This window comes from Juglans microcarpa x Juglans regia, chromosome 2S (assembly GCF_004785595.1).
Source record: "Juglans microcarpa x Juglans regia isolate MS1-56 chromosome 2S, Jm3101_v1.0, whole genome shotgun sequence".
Lineage (NCBI taxonomy): Eukaryota > Viridiplantae > Streptophyta > Magnoliopsida > Fagales > Juglandaceae > Juglans > Juglans microcarpa x Juglans regia.
Window position 1 is genome coordinate 5,018,981 of NC_054597.1, and position 24,068 is coordinate 5,043,048.

General features: G+C 35.5%; 3 protein-coding genes across 8 annotated transcripts; 1 reads left to right on the forward strand and 2 right to left on the reverse strand.

The window, feature by feature from the left end:
• Window positions 1–415: 415 nt before the first annotated feature.
• On the forward strand, window positions 416–9,885 carry LOC121252233. Of its 5 annotated transcripts, none has more exons than XR_005938187.1 (17): window positions 416–655; window positions 943–1,026; window positions 1,391–1,464; window positions 1,560–1,593; window positions 2,556–2,614; window positions 3,666–3,780; window positions 3,888–3,925; window positions 4,438–4,535; window positions 4,744–4,799; window positions 4,999–5,284; window positions 5,370–5,485; window positions 5,611–5,667; window positions 6,583–6,648; window positions 8,013–8,087; window positions 8,908–8,983; window positions 9,325–9,398; window positions 9,486–9,885. XR_005938187.1 is itself a non-coding variant. In XM_041151770.1 (16 exons), the coding sequence occupies exons 1-15, from the start codon at window positions 530–532 to the stop codon at window positions 8,953–8,955; spliced, it is 1,332 nt and encodes a 443-aa protein (XP_041007704.1). In that variant the 5' UTR covers window positions 417–529; the 3' UTR covers window positions 8,956–8,983; window positions 9,297–9,885. The 5 variants fall into 5 exon arrangements, 3 of the variants coding, with proteins under 3 accessions (XP_041007704.1, XP_041007706.1, XP_041007705.1); XR_005938186.1 differs by having other exon boundaries at window positions 417–655; window positions 9,331–9,398; XM_041151770.1 differs by having other exon boundaries at window positions 417–655; window positions 9,297–9,885.
• A 308-nt stretch (window positions 9,886–10,193) lies between these two features.
• On the reverse strand, window positions 10,194–12,191 carry LOC121252271 (NADPH-dependent aldo-keto reductase, chloroplastic-like). Its single transcript, XM_041151831.1, has 5 exons — window positions 11,903–12,191; window positions 11,476–11,651; window positions 10,958–11,201; window positions 10,636–10,815; window positions 10,194–10,532 (listed from the first exon to the last, which is right to left on the reverse strand). Exons 1-5 carry the CDS (start codon window positions 12,026–12,028, stop codon window positions 10,305–10,307), a joined length of 954 nt encoding a protein of 317 aa, XP_041007765.1. The 5' UTR covers window positions 12,029–12,191; the 3' UTR covers window positions 10,194–10,304.
• A 773-nt stretch (window positions 12,192–12,964) lies between these two features.
• On the reverse strand, window positions 12,965–23,777 carry LOC121252156 (structural maintenance of chromosomes protein 2-1-like). Of its 2 annotated transcripts, XR_005938181.1 has the most exons (21): window positions 23,259–23,777; window positions 21,887–22,567; window positions 21,566–21,709; window positions 21,181–21,471; window positions 20,903–21,088; window positions 20,650–20,814; window positions 20,502–20,561; window positions 20,148–20,210; window positions 18,518–18,609; window positions 18,062–18,158; window positions 16,866–16,982; window positions 16,555–16,773; window positions 15,733–15,873; window positions 15,497–15,664; window positions 15,237–15,421; window positions 14,765–14,858; window positions 14,601–14,689; window positions 14,107–14,332; window positions 13,666–13,740; window positions 13,065–13,315; window positions 12,965–13,021 (listed from the first exon to the last, which is right to left on the reverse strand). XR_005938181.1 is itself a non-coding variant. In XM_041151643.1 (20 exons), the coding sequence occupies exons 1-20, from the start codon at window positions 23,574–23,576 to the stop codon at window positions 13,196–13,198; spliced, it is 3,531 nt and encodes a 1,176-aa protein (XP_041007577.1). In that variant the 5' UTR covers window positions 23,577–23,777; the 3' UTR covers window positions 12,965–13,195. The 2 variants fall into 2 exon arrangements, 1 of the variants encoding a protein (XP_041007577.1); XM_041151643.1 differs by having other exon boundaries at window positions 12,965–13,315.
• Window positions 23,778–24,068: the final 291 nt, after the last annotated feature.

Genomic DNA, 24,068 nt, shown 5'->3' on the forward strand with positions numbered 1-24,068 from the left:
TGGTGTGGAGGAGATATTGTGGGTTCTATCACGAAGGATGATACTCAAAGCGTGGAGGATGGCAGTAAAGGAGTAGATATTGAGGGTGGTGGAATTGATATTGCTATATTTTTTTTGTATTTTGAGAGTTATATTGTGTGAATGACTCTATTGTTAGTTTGGTGAAATCTCTGACGTGAAAACAGATGAAAAGGAGGCTGTTATATGCACATAATCGGTCGGGCCGAAGCGGTACACCTCAAATTCTCATTCTTTTTTCCTTTTGTTTTTTATTATCAACAAATAATGTGTGTCCTTTTATTTTCGGTTTGGTGTGTTCGTAGAAAATCTCACGACCCTTTTGTCGTCGACGTGGCAAAACCATAGTAGTTTAAAGTGCAGCGAGAGACATCTTTTTTTTTTTTTTTTTTTTTATATATATATATTTATATATATATTCTTCGAGTAAGCGAAGAGAGAGGGACATTTTTTTTTTTTTTTTTATAAATTCTGTGAGTTTGCGAAGAGCCAGGGAGAGAGGGCGAGAGTCATGAAGAAGGACAAGGGAGTGGCAGTTTCAAGCCCTAAAAGCGGAGACGATACAGAGAAAGATTCACCCTTACCCACCATCAGATTCTCTTCACGAAATGCTTCCTCCAAATACGACTTTGTCAAGGTTTTCTTTTTCTTCCCCATCTCTCTATTTTTTTCTTCGTTCATTTTTGGTGCGGAAAACTATGGAATCGAAGTTATATTTATTTCTTTTTTATTTCATTTTGAGATTCTATGCAATTAATTGTATTGGGTGCGGTTGATTTGAGTTTTCTTGTTTCCCTATGTTTTCTCGGCAAGCAGTCTTGAGTATTTTCCTTAATTTGATTGAATGTTTTGTGTAATCTTGTAGTTAAAATTAAAATAGTTTTTATTTTTCTCAAACTTTCTTGGGTCTTCTTTTTGTTATAGGTAAAGGTTTGGTTGGGTGACAATGCGGATCACTATTACGTTCTATCAAGATTCCTTCTCAGTAGAATGCTAACTGTCACCAAGGTATAAATTCGCTTCCAAGTGCGCGTGTTAATGTTTTTGTGTTATTTTTTTTATGTTGGTTAATGTTGGTTCCAGAGTTAGTGTGTTAATCTCAACTTTCTGACGGTCATTTTTTGTTTCTAATAATTTATGCGTTTGCAATCTTATGGAGTTGCTAGAATTGAATATCACATCATGTTGATAGTGAACATGTTGCAGTGCCCTTACCCCGCTCACTTCACATCAACTTGATTAAGCGCATAGTTGTATTTGTTGCCTTTTCTGTTGGGATCATTATGACTGCTGTTTGCATTCTGCTTTATAAGTATAAGATACCATTGTGTCCAGAACTTCAGGATCACTTGTTATAACTTTTTGGTCACAGATACCAAATCATGTAGCTATTAAAATTGCTCTTGAACTGAAGAAGCTGCTCATAGACAACAGCCTTCTAGATGTGTATGCCATCTTTCCTTTCTTTCTGTCTTTTTTTAAATGTTCTTTTATCCAGATTTAGTTAAAAGTTTCACTTCCATACTTGTATCATATTGCAGCTCTCAGTCAGATTTGGAAGCTAATCTGTTTAAGGTATGCCATGTGTACAACACTACAATTTAACCAAATCCTGCATTTCAGGGTTCTGTTATCCCTTGTGATATTCACTTAACTTATTCTCTGCAATTCATTCAATGCACGTGGGAATCTGAATGAAAGTACTATTGCTTTCCTGGCAGTAAGCTTGCTTTCAGGTCAAGTGTACATAGAATTAAAGGTTCTAGGGCACTTCTAAGTTGTATGTAACTTAAGGGCTGCAGATATGAGATTCAAGGTACTTGCATGAAGGCTGACATGATTGTTTTCATATTAGTACAGAGCAGAAAGAGAGCGATTGTTTCTTATAAGTTACCAAAGTTACTTCTACATAATGGGATTCTCTGCCTTCTTAGAGTTGCTAGTGTTAGTTGCCCATTAATTTTTCCTTACCTTTATGTCTCTTATTTAGTGTAGTATTGTCAGTTAGAATGGAAGTCCAGTGGCTCATTTTTCAAAACTAGGTGACAATTTCCTAAATGTAATTTAAGGAGAAAAAACAAAGCCTACAGTTGTACTTAGTGTTTAAGTGTGCACAGTTCTTTCTTCTGCTTGTAATAGTGAATGAGGTTGCATGTGATAATGGTCTCATTAGTGCAAAATCACAACTGATGGCCCACCCATGCTTACTTTGTCATATCTCTCCACTTGACCATGTTGAGCTTGAGCTAAAATGCTATTTGTATCTGTCTCTCAATGTGTTTGAGTTGATGTTGATGTGCCTGGTAGTTCCCATTCAAGGGTTTGAGTGTTCTGGTTTTAAATTTTTTTTTATTTTGATTGATCTCAACTAGTTGTGTAAAAACAAGGGCCTTTTCTTAGATGAGAGAAAGTTTAATTCAAATATCTATGTAAGATTGTGATGGATTTAATAACATTTGTTAAAAGTAGAGTACTAATTTATTTTTCCTACTTACTGGGTCACATACATGAGGATTCTAACAAGAGTAGATGTGCAGCTTATGGAGCGGCGGGGTTATGGGGAAGAGTACATTAGTCGTTACAAGATGATGACCAGGTTAGTAAGCATTCTTTGAATGTAGCTCTGAATCTTTTCCAGATTACTAGCTGTCTTTTTCACTTGGTGTTCTCTTCACAATTAGCTGTTTAAAAAAAAAAAAAAGAGTGAGAAGATCTTGTTCGTAAGCGGAATTACATAGCCCTAGCACACAGGTAGTACATGAAAGACTCTAGATTTTGTTCTGAATCGTACTGCTCATGCTTAATTCTTCTTTTCATTAAAATTGATGCGCATTCTGCTGATTCTTTTGTAGATAAATTTGTTTCATCAATTGTGTTTGTTTGTTAGAGGTTTCATTGCTTTCAAGATTTCCTTTGGACAGTTTGGACATAGTATAACTTTTTTGGAGGTGATTTAATCAAATAGTTATATGTGACATGCGCCATTGCACCTTCCCTGCAGGATAAGGGCTGACCCTTTGCTATATAATGAGGGGATATTGAGCTTTTCAAGTTGGCTTTTAGGGTTGAGTTGGAAATTTTATAGGCTAAGTCTGCCTTTGATAACTTAATAAATAAATGATTGTAGTCATGTGAACTGGTATTGCTTGTGCACATGGATAAGGGAGGAAGTTAATCAGTGTCTTTTGTGTTGCTCAGTTATGAGGGAGGCTTGGGGTTTTTCTTTTCAAATTGATTATCTAGGGTTTTGCCACAATTAGGTTTAGATCCAAGGCAGTGTGGGTTTTCAGAGGCAGACAATGGAAACCAGCATTACATGCAGAACTGTATAGTTGGGGTGGTGTGTTTTGTTGGGGAGAATATCCTTTGAGGGGGCTAAACATTCTTACTTGATTAAAAGCCATACTTTCTAAGTTCCCTTTTTGCTAGGTTGACAGAGTCGTCCTGTATCTCTGTTCCCTTGTTTCTTGATCTTATAGTTTCTTTGCATCTTTCTTTTGTCGTGTACATGGTTTTTCTTTAGATACTTTGTTGTGTAAGTGGGTTTTCCCTCAGCATTTTTGTAATAAGTTCATTATTATTTACAAATTTGAGTTGCCATTAGTGCATTGTATAGTAATGTCATATTTCTTGTCGCCTCCTTTTAGATTTCACCATCAAAGAGTGCCACTGGTAATTCTTGTATGTGGAACTGCTTGCGTCGGAAAGTCTACCATTGCTACCCAACTGGCACAAAGGCTAAATTTGCCAAATGTCCTACAGGTCATACCTTCTAATCTATAAAGATATGCCGACTCTTTCTTTGTCATTCAATTCTTTTTGGGTTGTATACTAATGCCTTTTCACATTTGTGTTTTTAATTGTTATAGACCGATATGGTATATGAATTGCTGCGAACAGCGACAGAGTATGTCCTGACTTTTTTTTTCCTTTTCTTTGATCTTATTGCATGCATTTAACTTTTCTGATAGTTGAGGTTTATTGATTGGAACGATTCAGAACTCTAAACATAGAAGAAAGAGTATCAATGAGGACATTTCTCTATTTTTTTCTCAACTAAGCATGATGTCTTGTATGAACCAGTAAGCTAACAAAAGAAATTATAGAATTTTTTATTGGTTATATTAATAGTTTTACTGATCTTAACAAGTCTTTATTTCTGTCCTTGAGAAGAATAGGGGGGATGCAATATTAGAATCCAGTTTAGCATGAATATTTCTCCGTGACAACTAGTTTTCCTCTTGTTTAATATGATTGACTAAAGAAAGAGAAACTTGCTAGTTGTTTTCTCTTTTATACACCGTGTGTATTTGGCTATGCCTATTAATATTAATAAATTTTACTTATCAAGAAAGAGGAACTTTTACTTCTTTTTTGATTGACCAAATCAGATTGCTTATTCTCCTTTACCTGATTTAGTGCACCATTGGCGTCTACTCCTGTATGGGCTCGAGACTTTAGCTCCTCTGAGGAGTTAATCACTGAATTTTGTAGAGAATGCAGAATTGTTCGTAAAGGTAGTAATTCAGTTTTTTTTTTTTTTTTTAAGATGCTGAGGACTTTTTTGGATTAGTGAGTTAATTGTTGTGATTTTCCTTTCATAGTTTTTGAATTTTTATTCAACAATCTGGATTATAATGATTTGTGCATTCTTATTCATATGTGATTATATGATGGTACTGGTGAGATTATTTGTTATTGATCTGTATAGCATTTGCTTACTAGGCTTGGCTGGTGATTTGAAGAAGGCTATGAAAGATGGGAAACCAATTATAATTGAGGTATGTTTACTGTTAGGATTATATGCATAGTAAAGCATTCAAGTAAAACACCCGTACTTTGTTTTCCATCCTCTTCTTCCTACGCTCCTCCTCCCCCCCTATGTGGTGTTTTGCCATGATTAACATTTTCATATGGTCCGAGTTTTTTATATTATGATAAACATTGAGCCAATTACATTGTTTTTAATTTTAATGGCAGGGAATTCATTTAGATCCTAGCATTTATTTGATGGATGACGAAAATAAAACACCAGCTAAGTTGCTGGAAAAATCTAAAGAGGCTAATTATGCGTCTGTGACATGTGAGGATAACACTGCAACGGACTTGGGAAAAAATTCTCCTGGTGCTTGTGGAAGTAACAGTGAAAATAGCAATAGTCTCTCTCATACGAGTTTAGAAGAAGGCATATCTACTGATCTGGTGAATAAAGTTTCGGACACTCTGGAGTCAATCAACTTAGCAGGAAGTGTCTCTGGGAGCAAAGGTCAACTTACACTCTGGATTCTGCTGACATGTTTAAATTTAGTAGATCTCTTCTGAGGTTGCATAAAACTTTTATGCTCACACAGGCGAGACTGTTAGAGATCCAGAGACAGGAGGAAATACTTCTGTTAGGAAAGAGAAATCTGGTGCTGAACCAATAATTATACCTATAGTTCTGAAGATGGCTGAATTTGATCATAAGGTTTGTCGATGCTCTTATGCACTTTTATGGTTTCAATTATACAATAATGTAATTTCAGAAAGCTTTCTTTAAGACAAGGAATAAGTACAAGAATGGAGGAATATAAAATAAAGCTAAATGTGCAGGCATTACTAGAGGAGTGGATCACGACCCGAACATTCAAGGATAAATGTCTAGTCCAGGTACTAATGATTTTTAAGTTTATAATTTTGTCTGTTATCAATTTTTCAACACGTGGGTCATGTTATAGGTGATTTAACTGCACTGATAAAAAAAAGTTATAGGTGATTTAACTGTAACGAAACATAATTGGCCATGCAAAGGAACAAGAAGGAAAAATAATAAAGAAAAATATAAGTCAAAGACAATGCATTATTCATTACATGCAGTGGGTAGCTAGTTCTTCCAGTTGAAAACCAAATCAAGATTTTTGAGCGAGTTTTAGAGGGAAAAGGCCATACAATGCACATAACATAAAGATGCATGAATTGCCATATCTGTTTACTCTAAGAAGCAGATGCCTTAATTCTGGTCTGCAATGTATTTCAGGGACTTTGGGGTTTTCTGCTGTTATTGTTTTTTTTTTTTTTCCTGATAAATTTAAGAGTAGCATTGGGCTTCATGTGTTATTTGGAATTGTTAATCGTGGAAATTAGATTAGTAAACACCCCATAAGAGTTGTTTTATCCACTAATATAGATGTCTTCTTGATAACAATTTTTTAATTTTTAAATATGGATGGTGACTCTCTTTTTCCCGTGTTAATTCAATTATATGGGATCCATATTGTATCAAAATTGGCTGATTATTTGAAAACTTAGTGCTGATTAAATGCATTCCAAGCATGTGTATGCAAAATGCCCTTCTGGTTTTGGTCAACGGTGCTGCATGCTAATGTCTGGACATGCTCGTTTCTCCTTATTTCATTTCCTTTCACTTCTATAATATTGGCTTAATTTTTTATTAAAATAAAATTGCAGTTCAACTTCTTTGATTGATTCTGTATATATATCTAACGGTATTGGTTTTTCTTCTGTCTCTCTCTCTCTCTCTCTCTTTTTATAATCTATTTCTCTCAAACACACCACTTTTTGCAGGACAAAGATAAACTAATGACCAACTTAAAAACTATTCAGGACTATCTTTGCTCGTTCGAGTCACAGGTATGCCCGCTCATTTTCATTTCTTTTGGTTGATATGATACAAGCAGGGTTGCTATCATCTTGCATTTTAGTAATGGTTAAGAACAGACTTAGTTATATTAAGGGGCCTTCAGACTAACAGATTAGCAATTTTAGTTTGATCTGTTATTTCTTCAAAACTCTATTACTTCAAGTCTGACCATCATATTTGGTGAAGCTTTCTTGTTGTGAAGATTGATGAGTGTCTCTATCATGGATTTCTTTTTAGTTTTATGCATTCTTCTTTAGCGTGAGTTAATATGGGCATGTAGCAAATTTACCTGAGGTTTGTTCTTGCTCTCGGAATTCCTTGCTTACCCTTGTATCTGGGTATCTGACTTTTGATCTGGACTAGAGAAGACCAAGTAAAAGATGACTGAAATTGAAGGGGGAGGCAAGTAGGGCCACATGTATCAGGATCTGCATTTTTTTTTTTTAGTTTTATCTTCTTTTTTCCCTTTCTCTTTTTTCAAGTATGACTATAATTTTGTTGAGATTTCTGTTTGAAATTCGTCTCCGACCCCATGTAGATCATTCTATTCTCACCTTACCAATTATTATCTTTGAAAATGGAGGGAAACAATCTAACAGATACCTTCAAAATTTTTGGATGTTGACTAACTTTGGAGAGGCTCGGTAAGAAAGGTGCAGCATCTTGAGTCAAATTTTAGTCTTGGACTTGCATCTAGAGGGAATATTTTCAAATTTCCAAAATGTTTTCATCAATTTTCATTTGCATAATGTTAATAAATTTTCAATTGTTGACCAAGGTGTGAGTTCACTTAGATATCATTATTCCAAGTTCAGGTTAAAGGGACACAGTATCATCAAGTCCAAGTTCAGGGTTCTGTCAATTATAATCATAATATTTCCAGTTGAATTGCAGGACCAGTCAGACTAAATCACTCGGAAAAGCTTATCAAAGTTCAACTGAAAAGGGACACAGCATCATTAGTTACAAGTTCTTGATGATAAAGTGTTGTCTATTGATTATAAACTCAATCATAAATTATCAAAAAAATTATAAACTCAATTATTGGCATAGAATGAGCAGTTCAATTGCACGATCAGTAGGTAACAGCTTAGAGTGAAACTTGTTTTGCTTTAAATGCATATTCTTGCAAATGATTTGAGTTTAAAGGCATTGATATGATCTTCTACTGGATTTCAGAGTGCCCTACGTTTCTATATGACTTGTTTGTAGTTATGAGTTTTACACTGTTGCATCTTTATGAATTCCCTTATGATTTTATTTATGTACTCTAATTCCAAAAAATAAAAGTTTTACAGTGTTGCCAACCATCTTCATCATTTTCCTCTTGATTTATTTCATTTTCTTGGAATAGGGTTTGACTGTTGCGGATATAAGTGCAACGACATTCCCACAAACACTGGATTGGCTGCACAGTTATCTTCTTGAGGTATATTATAAGATGCTGGCTGCTCTAAAGGGAGCAAGAGCAACCCTTATTTGATAGTTGCTTCAATATTATAAGATGCTGACCTCTTCTTGCCATCTGGCTGCTCTCAAAATATTTTTGTTAGCCCAGCTGGCTTGTCTGAAGTTAGATCTTTGGTGTTGTCTACATCAGCAAGTGCTTCAAAAGCTAAGGCAATGAGCGAATACATAACTTTAGTAATGATTAGTGTGACATGTTGTGACAGATACACAATTTGATTCCTTGTATCTTCACCCTCCTATGAAACTTAGAAATCTCGAAACTAAAAACATAGTGGGAAACAACTATAACCTAATTGTGGTTGTCAAAAATAATCCATGCACGGTTGGTATGCTAGCAAATTTGTGGGAAAAAGATCTTAAAACAGTCTTAATTCTTGATCCTTTAAAAAATCACGTGGTGCTCATTGTCTGAGTTTTCACATGTTTTGGAGTAAGAGTTTGTTTGGCCAGCTCAAGGCATATCCCATGATGATCAATGGTATGGGCCTAAACAATTGCTTTTATTTTTGGCACTTGCTTGTGGTGCTCTGTGAAGAGGGAGGTGACCTATATGTTCTCTTATTGCATGTGCTGAGAGTGAAAATCTGGTTTTGGTGGTTTCAATTCCTCATTTTCCGTATGAAATTAGCTGTGCTGGGAGCCCAACTCACAATACTTCAGCTGTGCTTGGTATTTCCCTTGTATGTGCAAGCGTGTGCATGTGCATGTTAGGGGTTTTCTTTGTTTCTGGACAGAATGTTGGCCTGATTCCTTGACTTAATAAATTTTTTTTCATACAGTGCATTGAGCAGGGCATTTCATCTGAGTCCAATGAAGATGGAAGATAATCAGCTGAAAATTAGAACACGTGCACAGGTATTAAATGAACTTTTAGTAGTTTTAACCCTTTTTACTATGTGTATTTTAGGCTTTTCATTATGAAGAAATTGTTTTTTTTTTTTTTTTTTTTTTTTTTTTTTTTTTTTTTTTTTTCATTTTCTGTTGGAATCTCTTGTATACTTCATTGTACTAGGTCTAGATACTTTCTATTTTTTACAGAATTATATTTACTTATCAATAGCGGTGAAATAGTGATTACCAAAGCTAGATGTAGTTGACTATGACAGATGGTATGACGATTACTTGGTTTCATTTCTTTTGCAATTAAATTTTCCTTTTCCTCATGTAGTTGGCCGTTGTAATGATATCTATTCAAGTGGCAGAGAACAAAATCGACGAGGCTTCTGGACCCAATTACATGGGAAAGCAGCTGAGAGTTGGAGGATCAAATGTAAGGAAGTGAATGGAAAAGGGTGTTTTTCAAAGGACCTTTCTTGAGCCTCTGACGCAGCTTCTTTTAACTGCAATTCCATTTCATTGACCAATTCCCAGCCTCTTGCGAAAACCTGTACTTCCCGAAATTTGGCTACCCAATTTTCGAGACTGGATCATGGCGCTCTAGAGAGGATTCATGCAGGTCCCCACTACATGGTTAGATACGTTATTGGCATCACATAACCGGTTCACCATTTTGTAGAGGACATGATTACAGTTAAGTCTAGTCTAATTATATGATAAATGCATTGAAGTCATCTTTTTCTTGATTACCATCTCCTTTCCTTGCGATGTAATTATTCTCGAAATGCATTCTCTGTTCACCTTTGTAGATAAATAACATTAACACAAACCGATGTGATTGCTGTTCCTGTTTTTCTTGTTACCCACTGCCTTAATGTGCATTGAGAAAAGACAAATGAAGAAAAAGCCATTTGTGATTTTATCTTCGTTTTTTCTATGTTATATTTTCTTCTAATTGAAATGGTAGTGTATAATTCTTCTGGACTCGCATCTTTTTGTGAGATTTTTAGGCCTCATTTGTTTTTGCAGATGAAATGAGATGAGATTAAAGTTAAAAGTTGAATAAAATATTGTTAAAATATATTTTCTTAATATTATTTTTGTTTTGGGATTTGAAAAAATTGAATTGTTTATTTTATTTTGTGTGGGAATTTGAAAAAGTTGTAATGATTAGAGGAGATGAGTTGAGTTGAAGGGAGTTGTGAAAACAAACGAGGCGTGTGATTCCTGAAGGCCATGACACACTTGATCGCAGAAACAAAAATATACATAAAGAAATAGTGGGGTTGATTTTTGGCAGTCATACATTGCAAATGGGTGTGCTATATTGTAGTTTTACTTAAATTTCACCATCCCACAGATCCTGAATCTTCCTGTATGGGCTTGTTGTTTCATTAACAAGGAACTCCCCTCTCATGATCTTCCACTCTTCCAACTTGTCAATTTGAAGGAAATCTTGATCGTCCAACTTCAGATCAAAGGACCCCATGTTGTCCTTCATCCGATGCTGATTAAAGCTCTTGACTATTACACTTGATCCTTTCCATAATCCCCATTTCAGAGCAACCTTCATAGTTTAAAGCAAACTTAAAGACAATCTTTTACAAATTGACAACTCAATTCCCATGGTAATATGTGTTGCAAATTAAATTAAGAGAGTTGTTGTCTACCTGAGCTGGGGTTGCTTTGTGCTTGAGAGCAATGGATTGAATAATTGGGTTATCTACCACAGCTGTCGATCCCCATGCATTACCGGGCGCGCCGAGTGGTGAATAGGCACTTACGTGGATTTTGTCGTCTGCACAGGTCTCTCGGAGCTTGCTTTGCCTCCACATCGGATGCATTTCCACCTGAATGGAAGAAATTTAGTGGTTTCAGCTATTGTTTGTATTTAAGAAAGAAAGACTCCATGTGATGAGTATCATGGCATGAATGAATTGTAAAAAATTCCAAATCTATATTTTGGCTGAGCATTGATAAATGTTAGTATACCTGATTGACGGCCGGTGGTACAGAAGCAAAATCAAGAAGCCCTTGGATCTTCTTGCTGGAGAAATTGCTGACACCAATGCACCTGCACAACCCCATGTCCAGGCACTTCTCCATCCCAGCCCAGGTGGACTCCATGTCCAATTCTTCAAAGTCCTCCTCTTTTGGGATTGCATAAGAAACCCATGGCTTTAACTTGACTGGCCAGTGAACCAGATACATGTCCACATATTCCATGCTCATCTTCCTGCATTTCAATACAAAAATGAAAGCCTAAAATTTAAAATGGTTATAATTTGATAAATTCTTTCGAAATATATAAGCCCAGATGTGGTTTTGACTTTCTGAAGTCTTTACAAAAGGTATTAGAGATTCAGAGTCAATTCCAAGCCTGATGAATACTTTTGGAGTATGACTTGAACTTTCTTAAATCCTTTTTTTTTTTTTTTTTTTTTTTTTCTCTGGTTCACTTTCTGTTCTGCGAGTGTGGATGTTGAGAATGCATGTGCTTTAGTGCTTACTGTAGAGTTTTCTGGAGTGCTGAAACAGGATTATGGTGATCACTCCCCCACAGTTTAGACGTAACAAAAATATCTTCTCTCTCTACTGTCCGATCGAGAATTGCTTCTGTTAAAGCATTTCCCACCGCTGGCTCCGAACCATATATCCTTGCTGTATCAAAATGCCTGTAGCCCATCTGCATTTTCAACAGCTATGTTTGATTTTTCATGCAAAAATCTTTAAGATGCAATTGATAGCCAAACTAAATCACTAAACTTGACAACGAATTTAGATTTTTCATTCACAGCATACTACGCTGTGTACTCTATACTCTCATCTCACTTATGTCACACTGTGTTGACGTGACAGAAAATATCAATAGAAGTGAAATATAAATGTAATGTATAACATTTTTCTTAAGAGAAAATACCAATAAAAGTTGTGTACCTTGAGGGCCATATGGATGGCTTTCTCTGTTGTCTCCCGATCATTTTCGAAGGAAAAAGTGCCAAATCCCATGACAGGCATTGTAATGCCACAGTTCAAACGCACCTCATGAATACTGTTCCTCATCTCTCTCTCGACAGCACTGTATCTGAGTTTTAATTCTGGGCCACAACAAAAACTAGCTCTGTATGGTTCCCTATATATACGCGCCCACACATAGTAGAAGTCAATATCATCAATGATTTCTTTTGTTTAAGACCCTTCAGCAACAAAAGAGTCACAACAGTAGGAATATCATCAATATACTTGTTTGTGGAAGTCAATGAAAGATGTGCGAATTAAGGATGTTAAATTAAATAATTGAAGTACAAAATCAAGGCATGGGATCTTCCATGTCTCTTGGGATTTTTTCAAATTTCATTATCCTAAAATAGGTTTTTTTTTTTCTTTTTATTGAAGAATTTTATTTATACATATTAAATTGTAGCAGTTTTATATTAAAGTCAACTAGATACTACCTCAAGGAAACACCTATATATATATATATATATATATATATATATATATATATATACACACACATCTATATGTATGTATATATATTTCAAGAGCTAGTGAGCTACCTCCCTTTTGAAGCACGAATTTTAGACGTGAAGGATTGTAATTAATTTTAGGTTTGGGGGGGACGGTGCAAAATAGACGTTTTAAATAGAATTTGTTGACACGTATCATATTATAATTTATAAAATAGAGTGTTTGACATGCAAATTTGTCAATAATTTTCTTTTATTATTAAATTTGGTTGTTCAGTTTGGTCAATTAGTATTTAAATGAAAATTATTTAAATGGCATTATTAATAAACATAATATTGCCTCCGAGTAGTTGACTTAACTCGAGAAAGTGGAAGGGAGCATGTTCTGTTTTGGTCAGATATGCCACATGACTTGACTTTACCCTTTTATCTGCAGAAAATAACCAACAAGAAAGTAATAGTGTTTTTATTCAGTTTTGGTCGTTGTTGATAGTTGACCCTTCAACCTTAAAACGATTAAAAAAAAAAAAAAAACCAATTTCCATTTCACTCCCTTCAATATTTTCATCCACCTTCACATGTGCTTCTATCCAACTTGATGACCACCTTAAAACGTAGGTTCATAACATCTGTTCATTGTTCTACTTTACAACATGCAGATTTCTCATTACATATATATATGTATATATATATATATATATATATAATAATCCTCAGTAGAATTACATGGTAAGACCTCACAAATACAATACAACAGCAATCACTTGCTCTGCTTAGCTGCAACAGTCCTCTGAACTGTGGAAACACCATCCACAAATTTTGTCCGGAAAAGAACATTAGCATTATTGAACATGCCTTCTTTCAGTGAGACCACAATAAACTGCAAACACAAAAAAATAAATTTATATATATACGTGCATTTGGAGAAAAATGTCACATTTTATGTGGTTATGACAACTTTAATTTATCTACCAAAACCAGACAGTACACGTAACACAACATTATGTGCAAAGGAGGAGCCAAATATTGTGGAACAGCATTGCTCACGCCACGCCTTATCCAAAATGAATAACAGTAAGTTTTATTTTATTTTCATGTAAAACTCTATGTATTATTATAAACTAGACGAGTTAATGCTTGATATTTTAATAAGTTGAAGCAGAAATGCAGAAGAACACAAAGAAGACGAGACATGAAATCATAACACAAACCACAAGCAATCCATCAAACCTGGGAGTGTGGGAAGTGAGCTTTAATCATTCGCCCTATGTTCTGAGTGTGGCTTAGATCAAGTGCTGCATCAACCTGTTAACCAAATCAACTCTCAAGAGTCAAATCATTTGCAGCTTGAATTGAGAACACTTCTTTGCATTAAATGAAGCAACAAATGGTAAAAACAAAAGTGATAGCAAAAGCCATAGATTTTTGCAAAATCCCAAAAAAATATTTTTGACCTAAATATAAGTTTTAACCACTTTTACATATCGAATCCAAAACTTCCAGCAGATTAACTATCCAGGACTCATAATGTAGCCCCACTCAGTTCCAATTAAAGCTTTTTTTCTCAGTTTGATAAGTGGTATTCAAGCTCAGATTAATTGAATGACTACTCTTACCGAAAGGAAATGATGAATGCCATCCAATATGTAAAGCGATCTTAGCTTACAATACCTCATCCAATATGTAAAGCGGAGCTGGTTTAAAAAGGAGTAGAGCCAAGATAAGAGAAAGTGCAAGCAAAGATCGTTGGCCTCCACTGAGTTCTGACAGGGATTGTTTCCAAACACCTCCAAATGCTACACGAACCTCAAGACCATCAAGGAAGCTGCATCCTTCAGGAGGTTCTAGCTTTGCCAAGGTTCCCGGTAACAGGGTGGAAAAGATAGATCCGAAATCACTGAAGCAAATGAACAAACTTCAGAAAGCATGATCAAGTTTTGTGAAACAGTAGAACCATAAAAAAACATGGAGATAGAGAATTACATTATTTTTTTATAAGTAAATAAGTATCTTTATTGAATAGAATGAAACTAGGCAATGCCCAAGTACATAGGAAGTATACAAAGTGAGACACCTAATTACATTCTAGTAAGCTAAAGATAGAGAATTACTTTCAATGCCATTTAAACTACTAAGTAGAAGAACTAGCATAAAACACGACTCACCTGTTAACTTTAACCCAAGTAACTTTTAGCGTTTCCTTCTTTTTCTCATCTAGCTCTTCTATGACCTTCTTGATTTTCGACTTGTCATTCTAGGCACGACAAACCTAGTGTAAGTATAGGAAAATCAAGAAACAGGAAGTTTGGTCAGTTCATCGATAACCAACCTCAATGATGTTTTTCTTCGACATCAATTCATTGTACTCGTCTTCTGCTTTCTCAAACATTGCCATCACTTTCTTGTTCACCCTTTTCTCAAGGCTTCATTGAGGAAAACAATCAAATAATCACTACTTTGCTCCATAAAATACATTAACTTGTCAACCATTCTTCAAGACATAAATAACAAGGGCCCAATACATTTTTCACCCCTAAATTACCAGGGATTTTACACTTTATTCCCTAAACTTTCAAAACTAACACATTTCATCCTCCACCTGCCATTTACTATCAGATAGCACCCATAACAATTAGACTTGGGCAGAAGGTCTATTTACTGGTCTCTAGTAGTTTGAGGGCTCTCAATGTAACAGTTTTAGTAATTTAAGATGCAAAATATAAAACACTTGGTAGTCTAAGTGTGAAACGTGTCTTTAACCCAAATAACAATGAAGAAATAGAGCTTTCTAAGTCGCACACCCTGATTGTTCTGCCTGCAGTCGCTCAAGTTCTTCGCTTGCCTTAAAAGGATCACAAGATGAAAAATCATAATCAGTTCCACGTCTTCCAAATAACTGTTTCTCAGATGTAATCCATGCATGCTTCTCTAGCAGTTTGTCTACTTTTGTAGAGCAATCTTTTTGTTCCATCTGCATTCTTTTTACCTAATACAAAGAATCAAAATGCCCTGGTTTAGTACATCAAGTAACTGGGAGCAGACGAGGAAATAAGCAAATTACCTCATTTTCCATCTTCTTCCTCTGAAGATTAATCTCACTAAGTTTATGCTGAAGTTTCTTTTGCTCCTTAAGAATACAACTAATCTGCGAGTCACATTCCTTCATTTTCAAACGGATCAAATCAAGCTCCGATTGAGCCTGTTCATGATTATTCCTCGTGGCAGCAACCTATAAAACTGGGGCATGAGACAGTAATATTTACATCACAGTATTTGTCAAAGCAAATATATGTTTACCTTTAATTTATGTTCTTCTACTTCAGCAGTAAGACTATCAATTTGTTCTCTCAAACAAGCTAGTTGAGTCTCTAGGGATGCACGTTCCTGTACAACAGCTTCCATTTCCATAACAAGCCTCTCCTTCTCATTTTCATGCCCCTACTAGCCAGCAAAACCATGTCACAAGAAGTTAGAGAGCTATTTGAAAATAAGCACCTATTTGCAATCCAAGGCAAATGGTAGTAACAGTCTGAGCAAATGAAGATAACAATTAGTTACCAAAATATATCTGAAATAACAGTAACCCAAAAATCTCTAAATATATGTGGGCATTCCCAAAGGTTTTGTGTTTGAATGGCATTCAGCTCCCCGGTCCTTGAGTTTTCATCTAATCAAAACATCTTGAGTTATTTGCATCTTAACAACTTCTAGTCCATTTCAACTAGAGGAAAAAATAGTTTATAAATGCCATGAAAGCATGTAACCTGAAGGAAATACTTAAAATTGATAGAAAACCTCAAGGACTAGTGTTATAGATACCTCATTGAGGTTCTATCTGCCCACTGGTTTCTTTAACTTTTTAAGGGGCCAAAATGGGACCTTTTTTTTATAAGTGGGGCCAAAATGGAACATAGGAAAGTTTGATGGAATAAAATGGCTAGCAAAATATTTTATATGAAATTAGCCAACGAAAACAATAATTGACTAATATAATCAACAAGATAGGTGCACAATGATTCATTGTCGAGGAATGACTTTAGTAAGTAAAGTGAAATAACAGGTGCTTGCCTACAGATTATACAAAAACTTAAGATAAAGTTCAGCAGTATCAATACCTACCTTGAGAGCTTTGGAAGATGACTGCATTTGAGATTTTATCATCTTAATCTTTTTCTCCAAGTCCTTGAGCCTGCCCTCCCGATTATTATCATGCTCTTTGATAGATTTCTCGAGCAATGAAACTGTATTAACACAGTTTTCATACAAAAGTTGCTTTTCTTTAGCCGCAGATTTTGTTTCTTCAAGCTCCTGCTCAATCCTCTTGACTAATTCACTGAGCTAAATTGCACCAAGAAAGGAGAAAAAATCCCTAAAATACTAAATAATTCATAAGTTCATAAGGTACATGTGAAAGAGGAAAAGAAGCAAACCTTATGATGCTCATTTTGCTCAGCCCTGCCCTGAAACAGTTTAAGGTCATATGATTTAAGCTCTAGCTGTGCTTTGAGGTCCATGAACTTTTTCTGAAGAGGCCGGAGCTCTGCAATCTGCAATGGTAGGGAAAGAAAAACAAAGAAAACAAATAAATAAAAGCTGTCAGAAAATGTATACCACAATAAGCCTCCAAAAGTGATACCAATTTCAAAGTGCAAAAAATAAGACAAGAGCCAGCTACAAATGAAGATCATGTCACTTCCATGCACATGAAATGAATACACGCATAAAAATAAAGTAAAAACTAAATGAACCCAGCATGGTCTTGTGTACCCTTCACTAATCTTCATATTGCTAGCAATGCTTAAATATTCAGCCAACGCACCAAAAAATAAGAATATTTTCAGCATCCACTGTTATTCACTCAACACAAATGATTGATCAGATTAATAGAGATAACAATGCACACATTCATGAATTTAGCTTTTAGCTTATCGGTTAAATTTTAATCATATAAATAAAATTTGATATACTTCTCAAAAATAAAATGAGAATACATGTCACAATAAAGAAACTTAGTTTTACACTGAAAGAAAAAGAAAGAAAATTGTTAATTAACCTCTTGACTGCCCAAGCAAAGTGAATTGATTCATGTATATGGCACCAAAAGCACAAGGTAAATCCCAAAAGGAAATAATTAAAGGTAGTGAGATTGCCATGAATTTCACAAAGGATATGGCTATACACTGAAATAAAAAAATAAAAAATTATGTATCCAACCTCAAGTAGATTAGGTTTAGTCCAGGAACAAAATTAGTTCATATAAAACTACCATGAGAAAAGGAGGAAATATTTTTCTAAATTGAAGATCACATTGAGATACCCATCATAACACACAATCCTTTTTTTTTTTTAATCGATAACCTCCAAGAGTAACACAACATGAGATCTATGTACAAGATCGCATTGAGATACCCATCATAACACAATCTTTTTTTTTTTAATCGATAACCCATCATAACACAATCTGTGGATATGAACCAAGTGTTGCACTCCAAGAATAACACAACATGTGATCTGTGTTGATGTACATACAAGTGCTGAATTCCGCATCCCTTGAAACACAGCTACTTTAAGCATGTGATTGAAACACAGCTATTCAGGCAAAGATGAGAGGGCATTCAAGGTCTACCTGTGTTTCAATTTCAGACAACTTTTGCTGATGTGTAGAAAGTTCTGAATCAGCCTCTGCCAAATCATGAAGTTGCCTTAAGAAATCACCACCACCCCTATGGCAATAAACAGTTATTATAAAGGTTGGAAAGTGAGAAGATGAAGAAAACACTTAAAAGCATATTCTGACACGAGCAGAAAGCAACATTAGCTTTGAGTTAGATGGTAAACCAAAGAACAACATTAACTCTACGTAATCAGCCAAGAAGAATAAAAATCTTATTTAAAGCATCTACTGACACAAGCATAAAAGTAACATTAGCCTTGAGTTAGAGGGTAAAAGCAAATAACATCAACTCTAAGTAGCCAAAAAGAATAAAAATCTTATCGCACAGAGAGAGAGTGAGTGTATTTTCAAAGAGATCTATGTGTGCCTGTGACAACCTTCAACTAAAATAAGTAAGTACTAACTTACTTGCGGCTTCCACCAGTCAAAAGACCGCTTGGCTGAAATATATCACCTTCAAGAGTGACACTTGGGGTTCGAATTTCATTATTAAATGCAACCTATAAAACATTTTACAAAAGTGCAAAGCTGTTAGAAAGAAAACAAAATGTGCAACTCTTACAAATGGATTTTGACTTATGATAAAAGGCATCATTGGAGGAGTATCCCCAAGAGCTGCATACAAAGACCAATGATTACCTCATTTTCAACCATAGGCTAGGGTTTACACTTTTGAAGCTGTATATAATAAATAGTTTTAAATGCGACCATCCTAAGGAAAATATCAAGGAAATCCCTATGATCTGGACACTTCTTGGCTTTGAGAAAGTGGCATGTCAATTTTTATTTTTTATAATTAATAAGAGATTTTATTACCAAGAATAGGCATAGCCCAAGTACACAGGAAGTATATAAGAGAAAATTCCTACATACACTCAAGAAACTGAAAAAAGACTAAAAAAAAAATCAAGTCATCTCCATTCAATACTAGAGCCTTAGCCCACAAACTCAAAGTATTAAAGAAAAACTCCCTAAGTTCACCCATCAAGCGTTCTCTGTCTTCAAAACACCTCAAATTCCTCTCCAAACCATAAGCACCACATCAAACACAAGGGGATCATCTTCCAAAGTGGCATGTCAAATGCTTGAGGAAAGGGCACTAGTGTACAACTGTGTCCAATACTAAGCTAGAAACAGGTGAGAGAATTTTCAAACATTAATAAATCAGAGGATGTCATGCATTTTATTCAAAACTTGCACTTGGTTATTCTTTTCATGATTGTTTCACAAAATTATGGTTCGATTTCTTTCAAAAATAGTTAGATATATGCACGTGCCTGACATTAGAAAGAGACACACTTCAAATCCTAAAAGAGATATATATATATATATATATACATACACTTATAAACTTAATAGGCATTATGCTACACTATGGATATAAAGAGCTATCAATAGCAAAGGGTTGCATATTTTGAATGGAAAAACAAGGTAGACATACGGCAGTATGTTATGAACCATTTTTTTAGAATAATTCATTCTGCTAACATATGTTATATTCATAATCTGAAAAAAAAAAAAAAAAAGGCCCTACCCGGGTCTCACAATAAATAAATTTTTACAAATTGCATGCATTTTACTAAAAAAGAAAAGCTACCTAAAACTGCCCTCGGATGGGGCAAGAAAGGTGAGATCAAATATAAAATTTCGGGTTCAATTATAAGAGTGATATAGGAAGTTAAATGATAACTGCTTTCATTTTTTACAACTATGATCTATTTTGGGAAATCCAAAAAGGAAAGTACATCTATTGTGGGAAAGGACTATTATATATATATATATATATATATATATATATTTTATAAGTAAAAGGACTATTATATTTTTACCATGACACTATTTTGAAAAAGTATCTACCAAACTAAAAAAATTAAACTTTAGCACGATCAGTCAATGCATGCAAACAATTATCCAGAAACAGAGTAAAAGTAAAAGTAAGTGAACTATCTCATCTCCAAACCAATAATAACCACCATAACTGGTATCAAGCTGTTTGGACAATGAACTATATGAATACAGTAATTAAAAAGAGGCATACCTCCTTTGCAGCATCAATGGTCTTGCAAATGAAGGTTGAACCAAATACGTATTCCACAGCAGTCTACAATATACATCGACTTTCAGAAATAACGCTCCAGAAGAAAGCATGACGCACCAATATGCATATTCACATTATATAAGAAGGAGAAGAAGTTGATGACAAGGAAATGCATGCAACAAACTTCCAGCACCCAAATTTGCTTTGGTGCAGAAACAATGCATGAAGGAACTTACTATTAATTATGGAAATGTTTAACGGTGTAATACCACGGCCATAAACATTGACATTTTAAATTGAGCAGCATACAGTTTTGAGGATTAAAACAACAAATGGGACCAACTGGAAGCATACCTTCACTTCTTCCTCATAACCAACCAAAGAAAGTGCCAGTTCTGCATTCTCCTTGCCAACCTAAAATTGAGAAGAGAAATATGTTTGCCAAAAAAGGTTGACTGACAAAAATAAGAAATTGTAGAGAAATTTTAATGCAGTGACTTACCAATCTAACAGCAGCATTCTGAACTCTAGGGGAAACTGTATGGGACTGTATCTTATTCAAAGGTATAATCGTCACTCTTCTTCTAAGAGCGCCATTCTGAAGTATTTGCTTTCCAGTATTTTCTGTGTCCACAACAACATTAAATAGCTTTCCACCAGCAGTAACCTGAAAATTAACAGGATTGTAAAGAGTTTAACAAAAAAAAAAAAAAAAACTAGCTACAAATGAACAATGAATTATCATGAATTCTAACCTCTAAGGCAGTCATTGTAGAGCTATCCTTTACTTTGATAAGTTTTGCAATAACGCCTTTTACCTTCGACCTATCAAAATTCTTCACAGGGTCACGGTAAGAGAAATCAAAATTTGCTAATTGTGCTGAAAGATTACGTATTTCATCCTTCAACTTCTGCACCCGCTCCAACTCAGATGCACGATCCTGAAGAAATATTTTAATTTTAAGAACAAATAATTGATTTGAGACTCATACACCATTCCAGCTGTATAAATAATCACCACAATAGTACCAACCTTTTGTAAAGCTTCCATCTGTCCCTCCTTATAGGAGAGAGACTCCAATGCCTTTTTTATATTCTCCACATCCATTATTCTAGCATTAAGTTCATTCTCAACAGCAACAGCTTCTTCACGCTTTGACATTAACTGATGTGTTTTCTCTTTCAACTCCTTCTCACAATGGCTTATTTTTGTTTTCAACTGTTTTAATTCAGTTTCAGCACTCCCAACAGAAATCTTAGCATCACTTAGTTGATCCTCAAGGCATTTCTCCTCATTTCCACTGCTTTTTCCAGCTAATACACCCTGCCCACAGTTTTTCAAAAGTCAAATTCAAAATGCAATCAACTGAAAGCAAGACTAATGTCATTCAAATATTGCAAAAAGTAAAAATATATACCTGGTAATCACTTTCATACTCATCCAAATTCTTAGAAAGTTCCTCAACTCTCTTTTTAAGATCGGCAGCTCCTTCTTCAGCCTTTCTAACAGCAGAGGCCTTTGCTTCCACAGAATGATTCAAATCCTCAATATTACTAGAAATCTGGCAACATTAATATGTTAAGGCTAATTACAGCATTCACATAAGAGGCCTGTAAAGAGGTGTGGGGAGATGACATGGAATGAACAGGAAACTAAATTGAACAAATATTTTCTGCAAATATGCAAAGCTTTCAAAAATACAAAAGAATAAAGTGAGTCTAAGATTAAACTCAATTACCTTTTCAGCACTTTCTTTTTCACTTCTAAGAGTGTCCTCTTTATTGTTCAGTACAGACACTTCCCTTACAAGATCTTGAGAAAATGCATCTACTTTCTCCGACAACGATTTAACTTCTGCACCCATACTTGCTTCTTTTTCAGCAGTCAGTTTTGATATTTTAGCCTCCATCTCTTGAATTTCTTCTTGCGTCCTTCCCGTATCATCATCAACCTCAGCAATACTGGCCTTCACCTGTTCCACCTCACAGACTGCATTATCTCTTATCCTCTCTGCTTGAACATATTCGTGAGCAATGCAAAACCTTTTAAGTCGATCCAACTCAGCGTTGCCATTAGCCCATTGCATGTACTGGGTCCGTTCTTTCCTCAACTTCTCCAAAGCAGGCAGTATTTCCTGGTCAAGAAGCTTGTTAATCTCATCAACCTTACTCTGCTTCTTCTCAAGTGTTTTCAATGCAGACTCTTTCTTTGTCTCATACATTCTTGTCCCAGCGGCTTCTTCGAGCATAGACAGAGTCTCAGGGGGTTTCATATTTAAAACCTTGGTAATACGCCCTTGCATTATAAGGAAATGTGGATTGTTAACGTTAAGCTGCACTGAATGGAAAAGATTCTGAACCTGACTAGGCTGGGCGAGTTTTCCATTAATTAGGTACTTGTTCCTTCCACCAACCACAATCTGCAAAATATGCAAACAAATCCTCAACTATATATGATACAAATTCCACTAACCAGAATGGCAAAATCAGTTTTTCATTTGTAATGTTGTGATCAAAACCATATACCTTAAACGTCATCAAATAAATTTATATTAACCAAATGTTGAACCCCCAATAGCACATCAACAGCATAGTTCACTGAATTCACCAAAAAAACCTACGAGAAAAAAGCCACTACCTGATGTTGGTCCACCTAAGAAGAATCGCTCCCAATGAGTTGGGAGCGATTTAGATATGGTACTAGCTACCCTTCAACAGTTTGACCACTCTTATGAGTCAAACTTGCTCACTAGCGCTTGACAGCTCGAAGCTTCTACATTTGCACCTTCAATCCCAAGCCGCCTTGTCCACAAGTACTATTAAAAGAAGTAATTACGCTTTCATAATTCTATTTCCACCCAACCCAACCCCCTCCCCCCCCCCCCCCCCCCCAAAAAAAAAAAAAAACCACAATCCCAAAATTTAAATCTACAGTTCCATTTTCAGCAAAGCCACCTTCCTAACCAGATTGTTCCACCACGTATAAAAGAAAAAGAAAACGAAAAAGAAGAATTCCAATAAACTATAATAGGGTATGAATGGAGACTTAACAAGTGATTAGACAATCTGTAGGCTAATTAGTTTAAACAAATTATGAAATAGGTGAGGAACCTGTCGAGTGACAGTGATTTCGGGATGGTCCTCATATCCAAGGGGGCTACGGCTCCTGTCGGAGTTATCAAACACGACGGAGACAGTGGCCTTGGTAATCCCGGCTTGGCCTTGCTTGTACACGAGCTCCTGAAGATTCGAGGCCCTAACCTGCTGCAAATTGGTGATCCCCAGCACGAAGCAAATTGAATCGAGAATGTTCGACTTACCCGAACCGTTCAGCCCGGTAATCGCGTTGAAGTATGGATCGAAGCCAGGGACTACGGTTCTCGTCGCGTAGGACTTAAATCCTTCCAAGCATATCTCCTTGATGTACATGATTCCTCAGATTCTCCGTACTGTATCGAAACCCGTACGAAGTGGAATCTCCTGGAAAGAGAATGTAGGGTTTTGGAGATCGAAACCCAAGAGATGGAGTTTTTTTTTTTTTGGGGGGGGGGGTGTTGTTTCGAAGTTTGAAACTGAAAATCGTCGGTGTCTCTAGCAGCGTCAGTCTCAGATGCTGAAGACGACGTCAAGGGCGGGAAAATTGAAAATTTGCGATCTTTTAACGTTTATTTATATTAAATTCGGGCTCGGACTTGAACCCATCTCCTTTGGATTGGGCTTTTATAGACCAAACCAAAAAGTGAATGACAAATCTGGACCGAGTGATGGGTCTCGTACGGGCACTTCTCATGATGGATCTTTATTTTCCTACAAAAATCAATTGGAGCTTGTCAAGGTGCCGTTTGGATATAGATACTGTTAACACATTTCATCTCATTTTATTATTATAATTTTTTTAAGTTTACATACAAAATATAATAT

Excerpts from the sequence above, each read along its gene's own strand:
- LOC121252233 (XM_041151770.1), top strand. The coding sequence starts at position 530 with ATGAAGAAGGACAAGGGAGTGGCAGTTTCAAGCCCTAAAAGCGGAGAC. Across the intron at positions 1,465-1,559 it reads GACAACAGCCTTCTAGATGT|CTCTCAGTCAGATTTGGAAG; the intron begins GTATGCCATCTT and ends ATCATATTGCAG. Across the intron at positions 1,594-2,555 it reads TGGAAGCTAATCTGTTTAAG|CTTATGGAGCGGCGGGGTTA; the intron begins GTATGCCATGTG and ends GTAGATGTGCAG.
- LOC121252271 (XM_041151831.1), bottom strand. The coding sequence starts at position 12,028 with ATGAGGAACAGTATTCATGAGGTGCGTTTGAACTGTGGCATTACAATG. Across the intron at positions 11,652-11,902 it reads CCATCCATATGGCCCTCAAG|ATGGGCTACAGGCATTTTGA; the intron begins GTACACAACTTT and ends TTGAAAATGCAG. Across the intron at positions 10,816-10,957 it reads TACCACCGGCCGTCAATCAG|GTGGAAATGCATCCGATGTG; the intron begins GTATACTAACAT and ends TCTTCCATTCAG.
- LOC121252156 (XM_041151643.1), bottom strand. The coding sequence starts at position 23,576 with ATGTACATCAAGGAGATATGCTTGGAAGGATTTAAGTCCTACGCGACG. Across the intron at positions 20,211-20,501 it reads GTTATGAGGAAGAAGTGAAG|ACTGCTGTGGAATACGTATT; the intron begins GTATGCTTCCAG and ends TGTATATTGTAG. Across the intron at positions 15,874-16,554 it reads CATCTTCCAAAGCTCTCAAG|GGGCATGAAAATGAGAAGGA; the intron begins GTAGGTATTGAT and ends GCTGGCTAGTAG.